This window comes from Grammomys surdaster, unplaced genomic scaffold, assembly GCF_004785775.1.
Source record: "Grammomys surdaster isolate TR1022 unplaced genomic scaffold, NIH_TR_1.0 99, whole genome shotgun sequence".
NCBI lineage: Eukaryota > Metazoa > Chordata > Mammalia > Rodentia > Muridae > Grammomys > Grammomys surdaster.
Window position 1 is genome coordinate 18,019,187 of NW_021604578.1, and position 23,139 is coordinate 18,042,325.

General features: G+C 43.8%; 1 protein-coding gene across 3 annotated transcripts in view; it reads left to right on the forward strand.

The window, feature by feature from the left end:
- The first annotated feature begins 3,702 nt into the window (after window positions 1-3,702).
- Window positions 3,703-23,139, forward strand: part of Ocln (occludin) — a 50,577-nt gene continuing 31,140 nt past the window's right edge. The window contains exons 1-4 of one of the 3 annotated variants that reach the window (XM_028783969.1): window positions 3,734-3,843; window positions 14,045-14,161; window positions 15,286-15,961; window positions 20,200-20,361. In XM_028783969.1, coding sequence (XP_028639802.1) covers window positions 14,112-14,161; window positions 15,286-15,961; window positions 20,200-20,361 — 888 coding nt within the window. In that variant the 5' untranslated portion in view covers window positions 3,734-3,843; window positions 14,045-14,111. Of the gene's footprint in view, window positions 3,844-3,909; window positions 4,022-14,044; window positions 14,162-15,285; window positions 15,962-20,199; window positions 20,362-23,139 lie in introns of those variants that run through there. The other 2 variants (XM_028783966.1, XM_028783972.1) reach the window with 2 other exon arrangements.

Genomic DNA, 23,139 nt, shown 5'->3' on the forward strand with positions numbered 1-23,139 from the left:
GATTAAAGCTGTGCACCATAACACTCAACTTTTGTTGTTGTTCAGTTTTTGTTTTTAAATTTTTAGTGATTTGAAAAGACAAATCTACTTATGGATCCTCTAATAAAAATACTTACTTTGTCTCTGGCTAGAATGAATTTTAATTGAACATTATTTAATGTTCAAGAGTGGATGATACTACTAAACTATTTTGAGTTGCCAAAAAGGATTATTTGGTTAAAAATTTACTTTGCTACAAATTATGATTATATAGGTGAATAAGTTGAACATGGCACCCTTGAGCATCCGACCTGTTTTGTTTTAGTATTGAGGAAACAATGTGCTTAAGGCTGGGTTTTCTTTCAATAACTACCTAATCAGTACGATATCAGCAGCCGGGAAAAAAAACACAGCTTTAGGTCTTTCCATATTATAATATTGTTTTGAAAAGTAATCCGAATCAAATGAAAACAGTATGCAGAATCTTAACAGAAAACATAGGAAGCTGACATTTTCACACTGAAAAATGATCACCTATTGTCAATTTCATATAGCTCAACTTATTTTGTTAAATTTCGCACTCATAATAAGTAGTTATTAGAAGATAAGTCTCCATATTACAGTGGGGGTTCTGTCACTGCTTTGAGCAGACAAGCACTTAGAAAAATAGTTACTGGCTGGAAATTTAGTTCAGTGGCATCGCATGGGCTTAAGAATGTACAAGGCTCTTGGTTTAATCCCCATCCCTGAAAGACACAGGGCTGGGAGAATTGGGAGGAGAAGGAAGAAGAGGAGGAGGAAGGGAGGGAAAGGGAGGAAAAGACGATGATAAAGAGGAAGAAGCTGTCTTCTTGACAGACTGATGTGGACAAGGAAACAAAAGGGCGTGGTGCAGCTGTAAAACAGCACTGGGGAGATTGAGGCAGGGGGATTGTAAATAAATTAGAATAACTAACTTTCCTTCAGATATAAGGTGACTTTCTGTCCAAGTTTAGGAAGGGAATTGGAAAAAATATTATATGGATATTATCATCCTGAAATGACAAAAAATGTTTACTTGAAAGCTTACTCAAGAGTTTTGAAAATGTATGCTCACGCTAAAACTTACGAATGAACTTTTGCAAATAGTAGTCTTTATAATAATCCAAAAGGAGGCCGGGCGGTGGTGGCGCACACCTTTAATCCCAGCACTTGGGAGGCAGAGGCAGGCAGATTTCTGAGTTCGAGGCCAGCCTGGTCTACAGAGTGAGTTCCAGGACAGCTAGGGCTACACAGAGAACCTGTCCCGAAAAAACAAAAAACAAAAAAACAAAAAAAAAATCCAAAAGGAGAAACAAGCTCGATTTCCAACAACTGGTAAAAGGATAAATAAACTGTGGTATGCATGTTTTAGTCATAAATGCAACGAGATATTAGTCATATACAAGAGTAAGGTACTAGAAATATGGGCTGACAGATGAAACATGAAGCCAGCATGCTAAGTAAAAACCCGGCACTGGGGCTGGAGAGATGGCTCAGTGGTTAAGAGCACTAGCTATTCTTCCAGAGGTCCTGAGTTCAATTCCCACCAACCGCATGGTGGCTCACAACCATCTGTAATGGGATCCGATACCCTCATCTGGTGTGTCTGAACAGCCACAGTGTACTCACATAAAATAAATAAATCTTAAAACAAAACAAAACTAGGCACTGAATTAATGGATGGTATTACCCATTCATATAAAATCAAAGTCAACAAAAATAGAAAATATACCAGTGAGTCAGGCAGTAGTGGTGCATGCCTTTAATCCCAGCACTTGGGAGACAGAGGGGCAGATAGATGGATTTCTGTGAGTTCGAGGCCAGCCTGGTCTACAAAGTGAGTTCCAGGACAGCCAAGGCTATACAGAGAAACCTTGGGTGGTGGTGGGGAAGCAATAAGAAAGAAAGAAAATAAAAAGTCAGGGGCTGGAAACAGAAAATGACTATTAATACGTATTGGGTTTCAGCTGAAAACGCTCTGGAATTAGAACATGGTGGCGATGGTTATACAACCTTGTGACTGCTAAAAATATTAAATGCACACTTTATTTTAAAATATTTTAATTAAAAAATTTATTTTAAGTGTATAGGTAATCTGCTTGCATGTATTGCCTATGTGTGCTTACTGCCCAAGGAGGCTAGAAGGTATCACACCCTCCAGAACTGGAGTACAACGGTTTATCAGCTACTGAGTGGTGCTGGAAACTGAACAAAGAGAAGAGAAGATGGAAGAGGAGCAGCCACTACGTTTAACCACTGAGCCATCTCGTCACGCCCTAAGAGTACACTTTGCAAGGACAAATTTTTGGTATGTGAACTAAGGATGGAACCCTAGGGTTTCAAGTATGGCAAGCAGGTGTTCGGGGGACAAGATGTACCCCTAGTCAATCTATATTTGTTTATTTTTAAATAGGAAAAACACCAACACCGAACCTCCTTTGAGATCCTCTTCAGAACAGGGCAAAATACATGACAAAACAATACATAGGTGTTTACAAAAATGTTTCCTTGTATAATTATAATCTGAGTTGGAATGTTTGGAAATATTAGCAATCTGACAGCTAACATTAAGAGGATTAACCTGGCTTCCTTAGGGTTAATATCAATTTAATCTGCATCAATCAAAAACTACAGTCACATTGAAATAATTATGTCAATGACTTCATGAAAAATTACTAATTAGATTAACAAGCTATTAAGGCTGTCATCATTTAGATTTTTTACTTCCGGAAGTACTGAATTGTGCTTTAAGATTTAATGCAAAGGAGAACCACACCTGTAGCTACTTAAAGGCAGAAAGGAGCACGGGATAGGACAGAAATGTAGTAGCAATGCAGACATTCAGGATTGGGACACAAAAGGAAGTAGGGCTTACGAAATTTAAATTCTCATCTTTGGTGCAGATAGGTAACTAACAAGAACTAAAATCCCTGTATCCTAGAGTATAATTAATATGAAATACAACACAAACGCACACACACGCACAAGTCTGTAACAACAGAGTTATAGGCAGAGTAAAAAAAAAACCAAACAGTCCTTAACAACCAGATTGGTTTTGTTTGTTTTGTTTTGAGTCAAAAAAGAATACCGAAACGGTTTTAAATCCCTTTAGAGTAGCCTCAATCACACCGTAGTTACATTTAGTGCGTGCCTGGATGAGGACCCTGTGGCCTGGGGATTCTGGGTGACCCCCACAGCTACATTTTAACCAGTCCAGAGGATAATAGTCTTTTCCTGAGTCCTCTGATTCGGAAGATGCTAGTAGTGAGCACTTCTGAAAAATGTCCACTCTTTCGCTGGAACAAGCATCTGGTACGGCTTTCCACCAAACATTTAATCAAAACCTGGCAGCAGGACACAGTAGGGAGAGGACTCGGTCCTTCTTTCTTATCAGCCTCCAGGCGCCCTTGTACCCTCTCTGAATAGCACAACAGCTCCCTTCTGACCTGACTCTCCTTCTCCCGGAACCAACACTCCACAGGGGCCCTGAAGCAGGCGGATCTCCGAGCACCCCCATAATAGTCTAGGATCACTCCCTTGCCTCCACGATCCTGACACCTTCTTCCCCGCACGCCCCCGCTCCTCTCCAGCCAACGTCCGTGCTGTTCCTTTAACTCGGCTTGCTCCTGGTGGTGAGCCCTGCCCGGTCCTCCCGCCTCCTCCTCCGCCGCTCCCTCCGCCTCCCATCGGAGTTTCAGGTGAATGGGTCACGGAGGGAGGAGGCCGGCCACGCCACACCTCGTCGCTAGTGCCCACCTCCCGGTCCCTCTTTCCTTAGGCGACAGCGGTGGAGTTGCGGGAGAGCGGTCCAGCGCAGGGAGCAACCGGCTAGGGGCGCAGCAGGTGGGTCCCCAGCGCGCGGCCCCGGGCGGGTTCGGCCTGAAATTGGTGCGCATGCCCGGGGGCAGGGGGTGGGGGAGGCGGAGGACGGTCCTCCCGGCTCAGTCGAGCTGTCGGCTGGCATCGCGGGCGGCAGCAGGTGCACCGGCCAGGCGAGCACCCCGGGGTTCCGGCCGCCCAGGTGGGTACGAGGCAGGTACCTCGCTGGGGTTCCCCAGGGCGACGCGCCGGGGCTGGGAGGCGAGGCGCGGGGAGGGCGCGCGGAGCGAGTTTCGGTGGCAGTTTCGCCCTGGACTCGGCTCTCACGGAAACCGGAGAAGCGCGTGTGCCTGAGCGCAGCGCGGGAGGATTTGGGGGGCTCTCTCTCTCTCTCGGAGCCGCAGGTGAAACCTTCTCCACCAGAAATGCCTGAACAACTTTCTACTTTTACCGAGGCGGGAGTCTCGGGGGCGGATCCCGCGCTCAGCTGGGGCGCTGGAGATCTGTGGGCTACTCCGGGTCTCCAGTTAGGGCTGGAGCTGGGCGACGCAGGACAGCCTAGATCCCTATGGCCCTCATGGTTTCCGCCCCTTTGGGTAATTCATCCCAGGAGAGGAGGAGGCCGGGGGTCCCCTACAGTGTCCCCAAAGTCTTGGCGTGTATTACCCTGGCTATTTGGAACAGGGGTCGGTGCGTGCGCCCTTGTTGATTTCAGCTCTCGGTGTTCTTTTCGAGTGAGGCTGGATTTCTAGGGAAGCTGCTCACGCGGTGAATTCTCATCCGTGACCGCGGGCGGGGGACCTGCCCCAGGGCAGGGCCTGCTCTGCTGCCCTGCTCTGGCCCGGTTGCTCCCGAGCGCGGAGCGGCCGTGGGGCGCACGGTCTCGGGGACCCGCAGCCTCCATAGGTCCGCTTTGCAGACCTCCCGGGCCAAGTCGGCCCCGCGAGTCTAGCTGCGAGTGGCCTGCATCGGAGGTAGTATGCTGGGACAAGTGGGTGGGGACCAAAATGGCCTCTGCATCTTGTCGCTGGAACAACTTTGAGCCCCTTTCGAAAGTCCCAGGTGGAGTGACTGAACCCCAGCGGGAGCGGAGGTATCCTCGGGCCTGCCTGGGGCTCACCGGGCAGACTGCCACTAGGGGAATTACCTGGGGCGGGGAGGAGGCAGCTTTCCAGGCAGGTTGGCAGTGTGTGGCGCTCGGCGCTCGCATACAACAGGTGTGTTATTGGGATCGCCGGAAAAGAGTTATGCTTCTCAGTAAGGCGCTTTCTGGTGATGCTTTCTGTGGTTCGTGCTGTTGTTCAACTACATATCCCTGAGTAGAAGAGTAGTGCGAAGGAACTGCACTACTTTCTGTATGTATAAATCTTAAATTTCCACCGTTGGTGGTTTTCTTTTCTTTTTTCCCTTTGGATTTGTCTAGTTGTTAGTCCTTCTTTTTTAGGCAATGGGATGGTGGGGTTAGCCAGTTAGATTTAAGTGGGTAGGGAGCACTCTCCACATTCCAGCAGTTTCCAGGCAACTTAGGAAGTAAGTATGAGGGTTTTTGTTAAAGGTAAACCCTACCAGCACTCTATTTTAAAGGTTGAGGCGAGGGGGTGGAGGGGTAGCAGCCTAAGGTTGGAATCTCAGCAAAGCTTCAAAAATCTACAGTAGGCAGGATACAGAAAACTTAAGCCAACCCGTAAGGAGTGGTTAACTGTAGAGAATTTCAGAGAAAATACCTACTATAGTGAGCCGAGGCAATGACCAAACCAGTCCATTTGTACCATTTCCACCTTTAAAATGGAGATTACTGTGTATCATTTGCACATTGAGTAATTTACGCACTTTGAGGAATACAATTTAGGGCTCTGCTCTAAGTACATTACAACTGAACTATGTAGTCCCAGCCCCCAAGCAAACTTGTATTTTAGTTTTTAGTCTTTCTTGGCTATGTTTGGAGCAGCTGGGCTTTTTTGTTCATCTGTTTTCTTTTGTTTTTCCTGAGGTACTTGTTTCTTGTAGTTTGGGGCGGGGTCTTTTATTCCGCTTTTCTAAGGAGCTAGAAGCCTCTGTTGTTGACTTTCCTCCTTCTATCTCAGAATGTAGGAAGCACAGACTTTGGCTGACCTCAGTTTGATACATTTACTGTTAATTTGTGTAGTTTAAGATCTTCACTGCCGGACTAAAATCCCAGCTCATTAGCATCACGGGACATCTGCCTTATTAACCGGGTACATGATGCTAAGGACCAGCAGAGTGACCAGGGAAGGTGATGGTGTTTGTGGAGCTCTCGTGTTCCCCCTGGGGTGGAGGTGGTGAAGCGTGAGGTCAGGTGTGAAAGAAAATTACTGAACAGTCTGGAGAGCATCCCTGAGATTTGAACTGTGAACTGAACGTGCGGATGTGATTGGCAACATCTGGATCCTCTTTGAGGGCAGAGCATAGTGTTTCAGAACTTGGGAGACAGAGGGTCTCACAGACGGATCTCTGTGAGTTCAAGGTCAGCTTGGTCTACCAAGTGAGTTCCAGAACAGCTAGAGCTAAAGAATGAGATCTTGTCTCAAAAAGAAAAGCTAAATTTTGGAATTTGGAGAGATGGCTCAGTGGTTCTAGAGGACCTGGGTTCACTTCCCAGCAACTGTGTCCGGCAACTCACAACTGCCTGTAACTGGAAGATAGCTTAGTGGGTAAAGCACTCACTAGCTGGCCTGATGACTTGATGAGCCACGGAGAGAAAAAAACAAAACCAAGGGTTGTCCTCTTCCTCACACACCATGAGACATGAGTGTAAATCAATTAACACAAATAAAAATGTCCTCTTTGGAAGCTGGGATGTAGCTTAGTGGCAGAGTGCTTGATTAGCATACACAATGTCCTAGGTTCAATCTTGGTGGGTGTGGGGGGGGAGGGGCCATCCTAGCTGGGTTTCTTCATTCTAGAGAGAGATTTTTTTTTAAGAGACTGTTTATTTTATTTTATGTGTCTGAATGTTTTGCCTACGTGCGTATATGTGCATGCACATCTATGCCCATTATCGGATCACTGAAACCAGGGTTACTGATGGTTGTGAGCCACTATGTGGGTGCTGGGAATTGAACCCTGATCTTCTGCAAGAGCATCAAGTGATTTTAACCTCGGAGCCATCTCTCCAGTCCCTAGAGAGATATTCTTAATGTATGTTAGATTTTGTTGTCATTGTCTGTTTTTGAGACAAGATCTCTCTGTTTATGTAGCGCCAGTAGTCCTGGAACTTGTTATGAAGACCGGGCTGGTCTCTAACTTGCAGAGAGATCCACCTGCCTCTGGCTCTCAAGTGCTGGGATTAAAGGTTTAAAGGTGTATGCAACTATACTTAGCTTTAAACACACACACACACACACACACACACACGCGCGCGCGCACACACACACACACACTCGCGCGCGCACACACACACACACACACAGAGAGAGAGAGAGAGAGAGAGAGAGAGAGAGAGAGAGAGAGAGAGAGAGAGAGAGAGAAATTCAAGGTTTTCTGTGTAACGTTCTGTAAGGATCTATTGGAATTTCCTTTCCTCCTTTAGCTACTGACATAGCTGTGTGTTTTTCCGGCCCTACTAATCTTTATGTTCTGCTGATGAAAGTGACCAGTGGGCCCCTTAGGCCAAATCCTAGAGGTCTTTTCACTCCTCATTTCCACCTTGGTTGGGCAAGTGCTGCTGGGCCCTACTCTAGTTGCTGACAGTGAAGTCTTGTCCTAGATGTAGGGACCTTGAAGTACAGTCTCTTAAAATACTAAGTAACTTCTGCCTGGAGCAGGAGCTCAAATGGTTATTTGTTATTCTTGGAGGGGGTGGAGTCAGGGCCGAGGAGGGGAACCTTCCCAACTTTGAGATGAAATCTGACCCTGTGGTTTTGGGTGTTTTGTTTTGTTTTTGTTTTTAACCATTTCTAGGACTACAAAGACGTTCTTAAAATATTTCAGGGCTTTTTAGGGTAGTCTAAAAGGACATTAAAAGACGACTAGTTCTCCAGGTCAAGTTCTCCAGGACAAGCATTTCCTGTTTTGCAATTATTTTTTCTAAAGACATGTTTGTTTGTTTTGATTTTTTTTTTTTAAAGATCCTGAACTGTCTTACTCTCTCTGGGATCTGTACCTAGGGTGGAACCTGCTGTACACAATCAGGTTTTTTTTTTTTTTTTTTTTTCTTTTTCAGTGTTAGGGATGGAATCCAAGGCCGCTAAGCTACAGCTCAGTGTTTTTTTTTTTTTTTTTTTTTTTTTTTTCAGCATTCCTAGATATAGACAGTATTTCTGAGTGCTCTCTTAAGATTTGGATACCCTTTGCTAAAATTCTTACTAAAGGAAATGTACGTTTTTGCAGGGATGGGGAATGCGCCTCTAAGAACACCTAACGAACACCTGCCGAGCCAGATCCCCTTTATCCTGTATAATCATATGGACATTTATGAATTAAGCAGCTTATTCATTTTTCCAGGTTCCCCCCACTAGTCTTAGTCCCTCAGTTTTCAGGGAGCAGGCGGTAGCAAAACCTCTCCACTTCAGCAATGGGTTTACTGTCTTTTATTTTTTTGATTCTGGGTTTTGAACTCAGGGCCTTATGATTGGCTGCCACTGAGCTGTATCTGAAGCCCAGAGTGTATGTTTCTAAGTGACTCATTCACGATTCCAAACACTCCAGCACCTGAGCACTTCCTCACCTTCTGGGTAACCACTTCAGGTATGAATACATTTGGTTCTTTTCTCTGCTTTATTTACCCCTGCCAAGGTTAGGGTCCTTCCACCTTTCGACAGAGACATTAAGTCATCGAAGCCCAGAGAACGTGAGAAGGTGGATGAGTTAAATGGGGGCGGATAGAACAACCACATTTCTTCAAACTCATTTTGATTTTGCAGAGACCTTGCTCGTTCTAGATGGATTCCTAGCCTTTGGGTTATTAGTTATTCTTTCCAGTATTTGGTCAGCTGCAAATCTGGATAACCTTGTCTGCAGTGACCACTGGAGACCTCGCTCCAGGTGAACATAAATGCTCCATTCTTTGTGCTAATTAGATGCTGTTGTTTGGCTCCTTGGGAACCTGCCCGATCCTTCAGTTGTCCTCCAGATTCCCTGGATTCCTTCTCTGTGCTCTTGCCTGGTAACCTTCTTCAGAAGAGGAACCACGGTGTGGCAGGAGCTGTTAAATCTGCTTTCTGAAATTGTTTTATAATTTAGCAGTCCCTGCTATGGGAGGCAACATGACAGCCAAACTCCACCTCTAGGAAAAAACATTTAGAAAAGGGATTTTGTTTGAATTTATGATGACTAAGGCCTAAAACTCAACTAATCTGGCTTTTAATAACTGATTCTGAGCCTGGAATTAGGGGATAGTCAACATCAATGTCCTTCTCCTCCTCCTCCTCCTCCTCCTCCTCTTTTTTGAGTCACGGTCTCACTATGTAAATTTAGCTGCTCTAAAAATTATTCTGAACCAGCCTAGCCTTAAACTCAGAGATTCTCCTGCCTCTGGCTCCTGAGTGCAGAGATTAAAGGTGTGTGCCACCATACCTGGTTTGCCTTTTGTATTAAAAAAAAAGATTTATGTACTAACATGTAGGTTTGTCAAAATATGCTTACATGCACCATGTATGTGCAGGTCCCTGAAGAAGCCAGAGACTGTCAGATCCCTGCAACTAGAGAGTTATTGGCACTTGCGGCTGGATGTGGGTACTGGGAACCAAACCCCAGTCCTCTGTAAGAGCAGTAAACACTCTAAGTGGCTTAGCCATCCCTCTGGCCCCTTGTACTGTTTGTGGACACAGTCTTAATGCTGAAATCCGAGTTGGACTCAAACTCTAGGCCGTCCTTCTGCCTCAACCTCCAAGTGCCAGGCCAGTGGAGAACTCACTGTGTGGCCTAGACAGGCCTTGCCCTCACGAAGATCCTCCCGCTCACGCCTGCCAAATGCTGGGCTTTCAGAGTTGTGTACGCCCTGGCGACTGGCTTTGGGAATGGTCTTGAGTGACTGAGTTGTAGGTATGGAATGTCTAAGATTCAGTTCTGTATTGTCACTGTTCGATGCTCAGTCTCAGAAATAAGGTCTTACATTCAGTAATGTTTACAGTCTTTCCTTAATGTTCCTTTTCCAAGCATCATTTAGGAAGCCATCTTGATTTTTGTCTCTCAAAGCCCCATTTGGGTTTAAATAGCTCATGTTTGTATTTCAGCATGAGATGAGAAATTGACAGTGTGCTAGTTCCGTGGCTGCGTACACTTAGGATTTACACCTTCGCTGTGCATTGATAATGTAGAAACCAAGTTTTAACTCCTGGTCCCACGCTTCCAGAATAACAACTCTGAGACTCAAAATCTATTTACAAACACCTTGCCTGTAAGCTCTGCTTGGTTTCCTGATTAGATCGTAACTTACTATTCACTTTATTCTGATCTAAGTTCTGCCATGTGGCTGGTTATCTCTGCTCAGCTGCCATCTTTTGTCCTCCTCCATGTTCCTGGGCTCTTCCCCGCCTCCCTCTAGCATTCCATCTCTTTATCTGATGTCCCGCCTTTTGTTTCCTGCTTATAGGCCAATCAGCATTTTATTGACAGGTGCTGCAACCTATAGTATATGAGAGATTTTTATCTACATGGTAAAGTGGTTTAAAAAAAAAATGACCACTAGGAAGTACCTTAGTTGTTTCCTGGCCTGTTGCCATCTTGCAGTGTATCCCCAAGACCATGCATCTTAAAAAAAATGCTGAGAGGTGGTGGCGCATGCCTTTAGTCCCAGCACTCAGGAGGCAGAGTTTCAGGCCAGCCTGGGTGACAATGAGTTACCAGGGCTACACAGAGAAACTCTGTCTCAAAAACCAACCAAACCAAAAAAAAAAAACAAAAAAAAAAAAACCCACAAAACAAGAAGTTATCTTTGCTTGGTGTTTTGTTGGATTTTTATTTTTGAGATTTTATCCAATATACAGAGTTTCATTCTGAGATTTGGAATCATCTGTTTAGTGATGTAGAAGAGAATTACTACGTAGTTTACCCATCATGCTTTAAAAGTCTAAATTGACTGAATGGAGCAGTGCAGAATTGGATAGACTTTATTTGAAAGTGAAAACAAATTTTGCTTTAATGTCCTCAGATCATGGACCTTCCTCAAGTGCCTCTTGGAAGTAACACTTTGTTAAATTGTCCTGGTAGTTTTTCATTACCTTCAAACTGAAAGCACACGAGGTTTTGCAGGCAGTATCCGTGGTCCAATCTGATTCATGTAAATGTTCAGCAAATATTTGCACATCTGCCTTGTGCCAGGTGCTGTTTTAATCAGTGAACACCACGCAGAAACTCCTGCTCACATGGACTTCACCTAGTGGATCTAAAGTTCTCTTCCTTGCTAATCAATTACTACTGCTGCCTGGAAAGAACTTCCTGTAGCTAGCATATACCCTGTCTGAGGGGCAGGAAGTGCTCAAAGCTGTAAGACTGAATGTACGTTCATTTGTTCGTTCACTTGCTAATTCGTCCATTCCTTTGTTCCTTCCTTCTTTCTTTCCTTTGTCTTCTGTATACACACGTGTGCACACTATAGCATGCGTGTGGAGGTCAGAGGACAACTTGCAGGCGTTGTTTCCCTCTTTTCTACATGTAGGTCCAGGGGATTGAACTCAGTTTCTCATCCTTGGTGGCAAGTCCCTTTACCTGCTGAACCATGTCATAGGCCCTTTCTTGGCTTTTCTAACACTGGATTTTCTGGAATAAACTCCAGCTTTTAGTTCTCACTGGTTAGTATTTTTCCAGAAGATCTCTTGGGTACCATAGAGTCTCCTTGAATGGAGGCAGATCATGTCCAGAGTCAGTGCTTCATGGATGTTGACACCAGTTGTCCACTGCAGGAAAGCTGGTGTGTGAAATGAAATTCACTTAAAACCTCTGAGAGTAGAGAGGACTGGAGATGCGGGTCAGGTTCCATCTCAGCAGCTCGATAGCTTTGAGCGTGTTACTTCCTTCCTGTGTCTTTCTGCTTCTTTTTGGGTTTGTAAAGTAGATAAGGAAGGTGAGTTTTGAGTCTGAATTGGAATTTTGTGGAGTAGCTGGCACATGAGTGCTGTTGCCTCTCCTCAGCCTATGCTATATGCTATATGCTATATGCTATATGCTATATACTATATGCTATATGCTATATGTTATATACTATACAGCAAAGCCCCTGACGGTCCTGGGGGCCCTCTTTTGCCTGTCTTCTTGGTCCTAACTCAGTCACACTTCCACTGCTGAGAATCAGACTGGTTTCCTGTTTCTCACCTGGGTGAGAGGAAACTCTCACCAGATGTTCAAAGCACTTTGTACTCTCATGACAGCCTTTATTTTAATAGGTTATCATGTCCATATATGGCTTCCTCTCTGGCCCATAAATGAGCCCCAGCCCCATGCATATCAGCACTTAACCAGCATGGATGCCCATCCTTCCTCCCAAGGCATGGCTACCCAATGCTCTTCGTCTTCATTGGCTTCATTGGCTTCTCCCTTGCCACTCTTGGTTGCGTGTGTGTGTGTGTGTGTGTGTGTGTGTGTGTGTGTGTGTGTGTATCTCATGCTTCCGCAGGCTCCTCTGTGCAGGGGCCTCTTTAGTAAGGATGTGTTGACTGAGTGAAATTGCCTTTTAGGTATTCAGAGAATTGTAGGGCAAAAATACTCCACTTTTCTCTCAGGAAAGAACTCTTTGATACGTGTTTCAGTGTTTCATGTTTTTCTTTTCTTTTTTTTTTTTGGAGAATTGGAAAACCGGATAAGAGAGTGAGATGGATTGCAATCACACCATCCACATCTGCATATTGCAATCACTTTTAACAAAGGTTTGCATTTAAATTAGAGTGTGCTTTAATTAACTCTGAAGGACTGACAGGTGCTAGACGCTGTTGTGTATACAGTCTCAAGTGCATTCTCATTGTACATGAACATTTAAAAGTAATAGGAAATTGTTTCTTCTTTTAGTTCTGGGGATCGAATCTAGGGCCCCGGACATTTTAGGCACATGCTCCACTATGGAGCTACAGTCGTCACCTTTTGTTTTGTTTTTGAGAAAGGGTCTTACTGTGTTGCCCATGTTGGTCTCCATCTTGAGATGCTTTTACCCTAGTTTCTTGAGGAGCTGGGATTTCTGGTATATGTCGTTGTAGCTGGCATTGAAATCATTGTTCTTTGTTTCTTTATTTTAAAATTTTAAGGGGCTGGAGACATAGATGGCTCAGTGGTTAAGAGCACTGGCTGCTCTTTCAGAGGACCCAGATTCAATTCCCAGCACCCACATAGCAACTCAAGACTGAGTGTAACTCCAGTTCCAGGGGATCTGACACCTTCATACAGACATACACACACACCACACACACACACACACACACACACCATACACTACACACAGGCAAAACCACCAGTGAACATAAAATAAAAATAAATCATTAATCTGTGTTGTTCCCCACTTCTCTTCATGATATTGGCTCATGCCTTTAATTCCAGCACTGGGGAAGCAGATGCAGGTGGATCTATAAATTCAAGGCCAGCCTGGTCTACAAAGTGAGTTCTGGGACAGCCAGGACTACACAGAGAAACCCTGTTTCAAACCAAAAACAACAAGAAAATAAACAAATGAATAACTAAATAAATACAAATATTTTAAAAATTGTTTAAAAATTTAAACATCTGTGTGTGTGCACGTATGTGTACATCATGGCACATACATGAAGTTGAGAGAATAGCTAGTAGGAGTTGGTTCTCTTTCCAGTCTCTATACTCCAGGGATTGAACTCAGGTCATCAGACTTGGTGGCAGACACCCTCCCTACTGTGCCATTGTACTGATCTCAAATAGTTATTTTATAAATAAATCCTTCCCTCTCTCTCTTTTTTCTTTTTGAGACAAGATCTCATACAAACCTCGAATTTATTTCATTTTCTTTGTGTGCTTTTGTTCTTAGTATTGGCTACTTATTTATTATGTATTATTTATTTTTTTCCTTCTGTGTTATAAAAGGTTGTGAGGGTGTCATTACTGTAACTCAGAGTTATACATTGAAAGATACCTGTGTGCCAGGGCCATGCAGACTGCAGCACTGGTCCCATGAGAAATGCCAGATTTTCTGTGCGTAAGGAATCGACGGGTTGTTTGGAGTGGGCGGGCGCTTGGAGACTGGGGTCTTACATTTGTCTGTGCTGTGAATCTCTGGCCTCAGTAATTCCACTACTCCACTTTTGATGCTTAGGTCTGCTCATCCTGGGAGCCTTGAAGTCCTGCTCATCATAAAGATCAGGTGACCAGTGACGTCAGCCATGTCTGTGAGGCCTTTTGAAAGTCCACCTCCTTACAGACCTGATGAGTTGTGAGTAAATGATTCCTTTTCTCTTTTTTTATATGTTTTTGGTTGTAAGCCTAGTATTTAATGGCAGAGCGGTCTCTCCAGGCCTCTCTTTTCTCTTTTCTACTGAGGTCTGTTGCATGTAAAAGAAACTTCCATCCATTAAGTATTTATTTTTAAAAATTAAGCCGGGGTGGGGCTGATGTTCATCAGCAGAACCCAGGACCCTTCCCTAGTTCTCAACCCCACCCTCACCACTACCTAGCATTTATGGCTTGGGACATGGTTCAGTTAGTAGAGTATTTGCCTAGCATGCATGAAGCTGTCCCCCTGGGTTTGACCTTGAGTACCACATAAGCCAGGCATGGTGAAACATGCCTTAATCCCAGCATTTGGGAGGCAGAGGCGGGAGAATCAGAAGGCCAGCTATATAATGAGATTGAAGCCAGCCTGTGCCACATGAGATCCTGTCTCAGAATAGTAACAAGACAAACAAACAAAACCCCCTAAATCCAGGCGCGTTTTTTTTCTCCTTTTCTAACTTTTGCCTCCTCACTACCAAGCGCAATGCCCACATAGGTCAGCCTGGCGCCTCCAGCAGTCAGCCGTCAAAGCACTGATGAATGAATGTGCTTTCTGATATCGAAGAGTAAGGTGGTTAGGAGTTGTACAGGACCCTGAATAGGCTGGTGATGTGGGCATCGTGTTTAAATGCACTTACCTTGTGTCACAAGGGAAAAAGAGTTTGATACATTGTTCTAAAGCCCTCTGAGTCCCATCCACACGCACTATGGTTGCTCCCAGTGCTGGGACTGGAACTCAGAAACCTTGTGTTTACTAGACAATACTCTGACATTGAGTTAATATCACCAGCCCCATTATCTAACATTTTACATATTTCCAGATGATCCTTACACGGGGCAAATTTTGGAGGTCCTTTGCCCTTAAATGTACTAGAACAGTCACGGTCAAATACGTTTCCCAGAGCAGCAGTGTCTGCATCAGCTGGAAACTTGATCCACTTCCAGTTGTTCTCCTATGGCGTCAGCAACCCCTTTACTCTTCGGGGGGTTTAAGATAGTTTCACCTACAAGGCTGATTTTATTCCAGGCAGTTTTGAATTTGAGGTCTCTTTGTGTCCCTTTCAGCAAACCCAATCATTATGCACCAAGCAATGACATGTATGGCGGAGAGATGCACGTTCGGCCGATGCTCTCTCAGCCCGCATACTCCTTCTACCCAGAAGATGAAATTCTTCACTTCTACAAATGGACGTCGCCTCCGGGCGTGATTCGGATCCTGTCTATGCTCATCATCGTCATGTGCATCGCCATATTTGCCTGTGTGGCTTCCACACTTGCTTGGGACAGAGGCTATGGAACGGGCCTCTTTGGAGGAAGCCTAAACTACCCTTATGGAAGCGGCTTTGGCTATGGAGGTGGCTATGGAGGCTATGGTTATGGCTATGGTTATGGCTATGGAGGATATACAGACCCAAGAGCAGCAAAAGGTTTCCTGTTGGCCATGGCAGCCTTCTGCTTCATTGCTTCCTTGGTAATATTTGTGACCAGTGTTATAAGATCTGGAATGTCCAGGACGAGAAGATATTACTTGATTGTGATCATAGTCAGCGCTGTCCTGGGCATCCTGGTGTTTATTGCCACGATCGTGTACATAATGGGAGTCAATCCAACTGCCCAGGCTTCTGGATCGATGTACGGCTCACAGATATACACCATCTGCAGCCAGTTTTATACTCCTGGAGGTACTGGTCTCTATGTGGATCAATATTTGTATCACTACTGTGTGGTGGATCCCCAGGAGGTATGAAGAGTTTTTTTGTTCTCCCCATACCCAATCTCCTCTCCATAAGATTAGAGACACTCAACTAGAAGAGTCAGTATGGGAACATTATAAAAAATATGTCAAAGCCCTACTTCAAGTTATGCCAAAATGTTGGGGAGGGAATGGATGTCATTCTTAAGCCATGATTAACATTCCGTATATTAATACCTATCTAAAGGATATCTTGGTGATTTGTTATGTAACAGCGCTGTAGCTGTGGACGGTCTTCACTGTCTCTCCAAGAAACTTCTGTGCCCATTAGCAGTTGCTTGTGTTTTTGTAACCTGCTCTGGGCAGCCACAATTTACTTCATATGTTTGCCTGTTCTCTGGTATTTCTTTTTTTTTTTTTTTTTTTTTGTTTTTTGTTTTTGGTTTTTCGAGACAGGGTTTCTCTGTGTAGTCCTGGCTGTCCTGGAACTCACTCTGTAGACCAGGCTGGCCTCGAACTCAGAAATCCACCTGCCTCTGCCTCCCAAGTGCTGGGATTAAAGGTGTGCGCCACCACCGCCTGGCTGTTCTCTGATATTTCATAGATTTTTTTTTTTTAAACAAGATATGGTCTCTTATGGTTGGCATCTTTCACTTAGCATAATTTTTTAAAAGGTTTATCTGTGTTTTCATCATGTGCTAAGTCCTTTATTTCTTTTTATTGATGAGTGATTTAAGAATATATGCCACACCCTGTCTCGAAAAACCAAAAACCAAAAAAAAGAAAAAGAATATATGTCACAGCCGGGCAGTGGTGGCGCATGCCTTTAATCCCAGCACTTGGGAGGCAGAGGCAGGAGGATCTCTGAGTTCGAGAGTTCGAGGCTAGCCTGGTCTACAGAGTGAGTTCCAGGACAGCCAGGGCTACACAGAGAAACCCTGTCTTGAAAAACAAACAAACAAAAAAAAACAAAAAAAAAACAAAGAATATATGTCACATTTTATTGACCCATCTGTGAACATTAAGGGTGCTATTGTGATCTTTGATGTGCAAGTGTTTGCATGACCCTGAGCATCTCTTGAGTTGTGAGTAGAGTTGATGAGCCGCATGGTGACTCTCCAGAAGTCTGTGAGGGTCTAATCCTTCTGTTCCTTTCCAGAGCCTGTTACTGTCCGTCTGTCCGATTCTGGTTGTACTAATGGCTATGAAGTGGTCCTTTATTTTAGGTGGCTTTTTCTATGTTTGCTTGTTTTTGAAGTAGGATTTTGCTATGTATCCCAGGCCATCCTTGAACTCACAGCAATCCTGCCTTAGCATCCGGAATGCCAGAATTGCAGGCCTGCTACTCGGCTGTACTTATGCGTTGATTGGTTTTTTGTTGACAGCCAATGGTACTGAGCCTACTTTAATATATGTGTTGGCCATTTGTCATCATTGGATATTCAGAATTTTACTTTTCAAATTGGCCTGTTTTAAATCTTTATTATATGCACACAATTCCGTATGAATGATTAGCACATATTTATTTTGCTATCTCTCTTTTTAACTTGTTTTTTAAAAATTATATTCTTTACACAGAACTTTAGTTTTGATAGACTCTCGTTTGTCTGGTTTTTCTTTTGGTGTTTTTTGCTTTTGGTGTCTTATCAAAGAAAGTAAGTGTTCTCTATAAAAGTTGCTTTTTTTTTTTAATTTATTTCACCGTCTCTGGGGTCAGGGTCTTATTGTATAGCCCACGTTGGCCTGGAAATCGAGATCCTGCTATAGCATCAACCTTGTGAGCGCTGTAACTATAGGCACGTGGACTGCCTTCCCTGGTCCACTTAATTTTCTCCACGCCAGTGTCCAGAATGAGTTGACTGTATGGAAGATGAATATAGCTCATTGGTGGAAAGTTTGCTTATCACGTATGAGACCCTGGGTTAGAAACATCCAGGGTTGGATATGGTTCAGTGGGTAGAGTGTGTGCGCAATCCACGAGGACTTGAGTTTGGATCCCCAGAACCCATGCAAAAACCCAAGCATGGTGGGTGTGCACATGTAACCCCAGTGTGGACAGTGTGGGCAGAAGTAGGCAGCTCCCAGGGGTTCCCTGGCCAACCAGTGTAGCTGAAGTGACAAGCTCTAGGTCCACTGAGTGACTGTTTCTCAAAAAAAAAAAAACAAAAAACCTGCTGTTGACCTTTGATCTCCTCCCACAGATAGGCACACACATGTATAGGCAAGCATACCGATGTGCACACACATGGAACTGCACTCTCATATGAGACACACACAAACACACACACACACACACACACACACACACACACACACACACACGTCATAAATACAAATGTTTATTTTTTGAGTTTCATTTGATCCATTAATCTATGCTTCTGTCCTTATACCTATACTATACTCTTTTTTTTGTTTGTTTGTTTTTTGTTTTTTGAGACAGGGTTTCTCTGTGTAGCCCTGGCTGTCCTGGAACTCACTCTGTAGACCAGGCTGGCCTTGAACTCAGAAATCCGCCTGCCTCTGCCTCCCAAGTGCTGGGATTAAAGGTGTGCGCCACCACTGCCTGGCTATACTATACTCTTTTATTTTAACATTATAGTAAGTTTTGATTTTGTGATATATGGATTCTCTAACTTGGATCAAAATTATTTTGATTAGATTATTAACTGCATTTCCATATGGTTTTTAGGATTATCCTTTAGGATATTCCCTGTGCATAGTAGGATGAGTTTTAGTTTTTGGGAGCCCTCTTGCTAGAACTTTGAAGAGTTGTCCCAAATCTGTAGATTGGTTTTGGGGAATCTTGTCATCTTTGCAATCATAAATCTTTCAGTTAATGAACAGAGAGCCTCTTCTTGTTTTCTTCAATGGATTTGGTAGTTTCCAGAGTGTTAGTACCTTTTTGTCCAGGTGATTCCTTGTGCTGTGGGAGTAAAACCTGACCTTAGAAAACTGTGATTCATCTTAATTACATTAAACCACAAATACTGCTGGCTGGGTTTTTTTTTTTTTTTCTCCCCTTGACTCAGGAATTCTCATTCTTTTTCCTGAATGAGTCATTCTTTTGGGTTAGACTTTCTCCACTGCCTGCCTGCCTTTATTTTGAAGATGGAGTGTTTTCCTTGCTGGTGTAGGTTTTCAGAGTTCCTGCTGCTACTGTTTAGACCTGTCTGTGGTGGGCACTGAGAAGTGGCAAAATCTGTGTGTCTAACTCACCGCATGCCCGTCTCTCTTAATCCGCTGGTTACTTGAAACCTATATTCTTTGAGAAAGGATGTCACTGTGAGGTAGACAGCGGGAAGGAGAGCTCCTACCCCCCAGTGTGTAACCAGCACTGGCCTCCAATTCAAGTGCGCCCAGGCCAGTGTGCCACCTAATGCATCTTCCTGCCAATGGATGAGCCATCAAGGGGAGGGGGCTTCATTGTTACAAGGCCTTGACATTGTTAACAAAGGCACTGAAAACAGATGGACTTGCTAGATCAAAGGAATCATTCATCCATTTGCTCTAATTTATAAGGTGATTAGATTCATATATTTATCATTTAAGTTAAGATAGATCCCCTATGGCCCAAAAACAGTGTAAAAAGAATTGCCAGGGCGTGTCATGAACAGGGTTGTAGACACGATTTAGTATCTAAAACTACTTCTGAAAATAGCAGTTTTTAAACTCTTTAGAAGAGTTTAAGGCTGTCTAATCCTAGCACCTGGGAGGTAGAGACAGGAAGATCAATAGGTTGAAATCACCTTGAGCTACATATGGAGGGTCTAAGGGTAGCCTGGGCTACATGAGACATTGTCTAGAAAAAAAGAATAAAACAAAGGGGCTGGAGAGATAGCACAGTGGTTAAGAGCCCTGACTTCTTTTGCAGAGGACTTGGGTTCAATTCCCAGCACCCACATGGCAGCTCATACCTGTCTGTAACTCCAGTTCCAGGGTATCTGAGACCCTTACACAGACATACATGCAGACAAAACTCCTGTAGCTGTGAAATGGGGTTCTGATAGTTCCTAGCTAAGCAGGGTTTGAGTACTGAGTCATGTGGAATATGCCAATTTTTTCGTTTATGTGCACCCGGCTCACTTTGTATGTGTTTGGCTAGCTTTAGTCCAGTTGGTGTGGGTTAAGTTTTATGATAGAACTAATCTGTGACAATTTACTTTTAGTTTTATACCCATTAAACCACAAGTACGCAGGCCTTTTGGTAAGGGTTTTAGCTCCTTGAAGGTAGATTTCAATGAAAGCAATTAAAATTACTTATGTCAATATCTTTCATCCCCTTTTAGGCTATAGCCATTGTCCTGGGGTTCATGATTATCGTGGCTTTTGCTTTAATCATCTTTTTTGCTGTGAAAACCCGAAGAAAGATGGACCGGTATGATAAGTCCAATATTTTGTGGGATAAGGAACCCGTTTATGATGAACAGCCCCCCAATGTTGAAGAGTGGGTAAGTTTAAACAAAGCAAAACACTTTTATTAAATTCTCACCTTATGTTCCCTTTTTTTCCTTTTTTTTTGTACACTGTTAAACTTCGTGATTAGAATCATTGTGTTTGTATGTTGTGTATGTTGTTTGTTTTCTGTTTTTGAGACAGAGTTTCTCTGTGTAACAGCCCTTGCTGTCCTGGAACTTGCCCTGTAGACCAGGCTGGCCTCAAATTCACAGAGATCCTTCTGCCTCTGCTTCCTGAGTGCTGGGATTAAAGGTGTGCGCCACCACATGCCAAGTTGTTTGTTTTGCTCAGAACGTTTAAAAGGTAGGTCAGTAGAAAGTGCTTTATTAAAGGGTAAAATCATTTCTATTTTCAGGAAGTAGCTCGAGGCTCTGGAAGGAATACCTTCTAAAAAAGTCACAAAGAAACCTTGGCCTTTGCAGAAGGCAAGAACTGCTTCCCACGCCCTTTTCTTTCTTTCCTGTTTGGAGGAAACACTGTTGCCTATGGGGTGGAGAGAGCTGGGGACAAGATTGGCAGAAGCATTGTGGGAATGGCGGCTGTTGGTAACCTTCGCATTGATAGCAGCATGGTCAATCACTGTGACTCAACTTGTGTCTCATTTAGCTTATCAAATATCTGACTGTGACAAAGACAGAGATTACAGAAGTTTTCATTTTAGGAGGGAGGGCAACACACTGCAAATCTTACCAGGCTTCCTGTGTGGTGTTCTTTTCTGAAAGCCTAGGAATCGTTCTTTAAAAGCACCTGAGCAGGGAATGTTAGCCAACCCTTTAGATGTATGTGGAAAGAGACTTTGTTTCTATAGGGACGTTGTGAAAACACTTGGTTTCTTTTTTTTTCTTCCGTGTCTTTTTTTCTTCAGTACTTGGTACTGAACCCAGGACTTGAGCCCATGCTAGGTAAGCTGGCTGCCACTGAATTCTGTCCCCAGGTTTTTGTACTGGCTAATTGTTATTGATCTTTGTGAGTTTGTGTTTAGTAAATTGTATGGGGGATGTGTTTGGACATGTGTATTCCTGCTTGTGAGTATAAGCCTGCGCACTTGCCACTGGCCGAGTAAGTATAACTGTGTAACCTCAGGGGTTAGCCCTCATCCTCCACCTTGCACTTGCTGGCCCTGGGAGCTTCCTAAGATACTTCTGTGTCTGCCTCCATCTTACCATAGAACTCTGATTACAGACTTGCTACTGCATCTGGCTTTTACCTGGGTTCTGGGGATCTGAACTTACATATTCACAAGTTCAAGACAAGGGCTTGACCCATTAAGCCATCTCACCACACTCCTGTACTTCCTGTTTTTGAGATAGAATTTCCTTAAGTTACCCAGTCTGGACCTGAACTTACTCTGCAAGTAAGCCAGGAACCCAGCCTTTACCACCTTGCCTGATTCTAGCCAGACTAATTTGCCATGAAAACTAATTGGAATCCTGGACCCTGGCTGACTCTAGGGTAGGGTTGTTGTGGCCCCTGGCACTGGGGTACAGGAGGGCTTCAAAAGAGCTGTTGATAAGGTAGAGTATCTCCTTTAGCTCTAACGTTCAAAATGAGTTTTTAGGAAATTTACAAGCTTAGATGGAACTTCTAGCTAGTGAATAAAAAAAAAAAGTTATGTTAATAAGAAAGCCAGAGGTGGCTGGAGAGATGGCTCAGTGGTTAAGAGCACTATCTGCTCTTCTAGAGGTCCTGAGTTCAATTCCCAGCAACTACATAGTGGCTCACAACCATCTGTAATGGGATTTGATCCCCTCTTCTGGTGTGTCTGAAGACAGCAATGGTGTACTCATATACATAATAAATAAATCTTAAAAAAAAAAAGAAAGCCAGAAAGGGTGTGGCTTGCCAGCTGCAGAGTGGTGGGTGCTGTTCCCTGCCTTCTGTAGGAGGCCATTTCCTCTGTGAAGTGTGAAGTTTTGGGAGAGTGTTTTCTTTCGACCTTTAGCTCCAGGCGAGGCTACCTGTAGATAGGAGAGTCCATTGTGGACCGTGAGTAAATGTTTTGCTGAGAGTTTCTGGGTGTGTCAGGTTTTCACTAGCTGTCAGGATTTGTTTACTTACAGTTTCGAGAGGCTTTAAAAAATAAATAAATAAACCAGCTCAAGGGAGACTACCACCAGTGATACTCGAGACACAGTGAACTTTAGCCTCTCACCTGGTTTACTGTCCAGAAGGTTTAATCAGTTATAAGTGCTTTTTATAGTTTGGCAACAGATATTTGCAGTAACTCATGGTAGTGGTGAGGAAATGAAAGATCGTTCTTGAAAAGGTATTCCTTTTGGCTGGTGGCATAGCTAGGTCGAGTATTTCCCTAACATGTAGAAAGCCTTGGGTTCAACCTCTGACCCAGTATATACCCACAAACATTACTATTTTCATATGTAGTATCTTATAATAAGTGACTTGGGTATTTTAGCCTCAAGCAATTTTTTCTTCTATTCTTTTGCTTACCCAAGCTCCTTCCACTGAACTCAGTTATTTCAGTCCAACCCCAGTCTGGGACTAGAGTGATGAGTGTCATTCACAAGTTGGGATAGGTCTAACAATTTATTACTATACTAAATCTTGTTACCTCTAGATTTTAGGATCCCTCCTCGTTCCCTAGATCCTTTTGCATATCTATGAGAATATTTGTAACACTCTAAGTTTCCAGTCCTGCATCTCCTGTGGAAGTGGTTTCTTTACCTTCTTGGTGGTAGTGGTGGGGTTGTTACTGTTTTGAGGGAGGCTGTACTAAATATAATTTAATAAATCCCATTGGCAATTTATGTTCC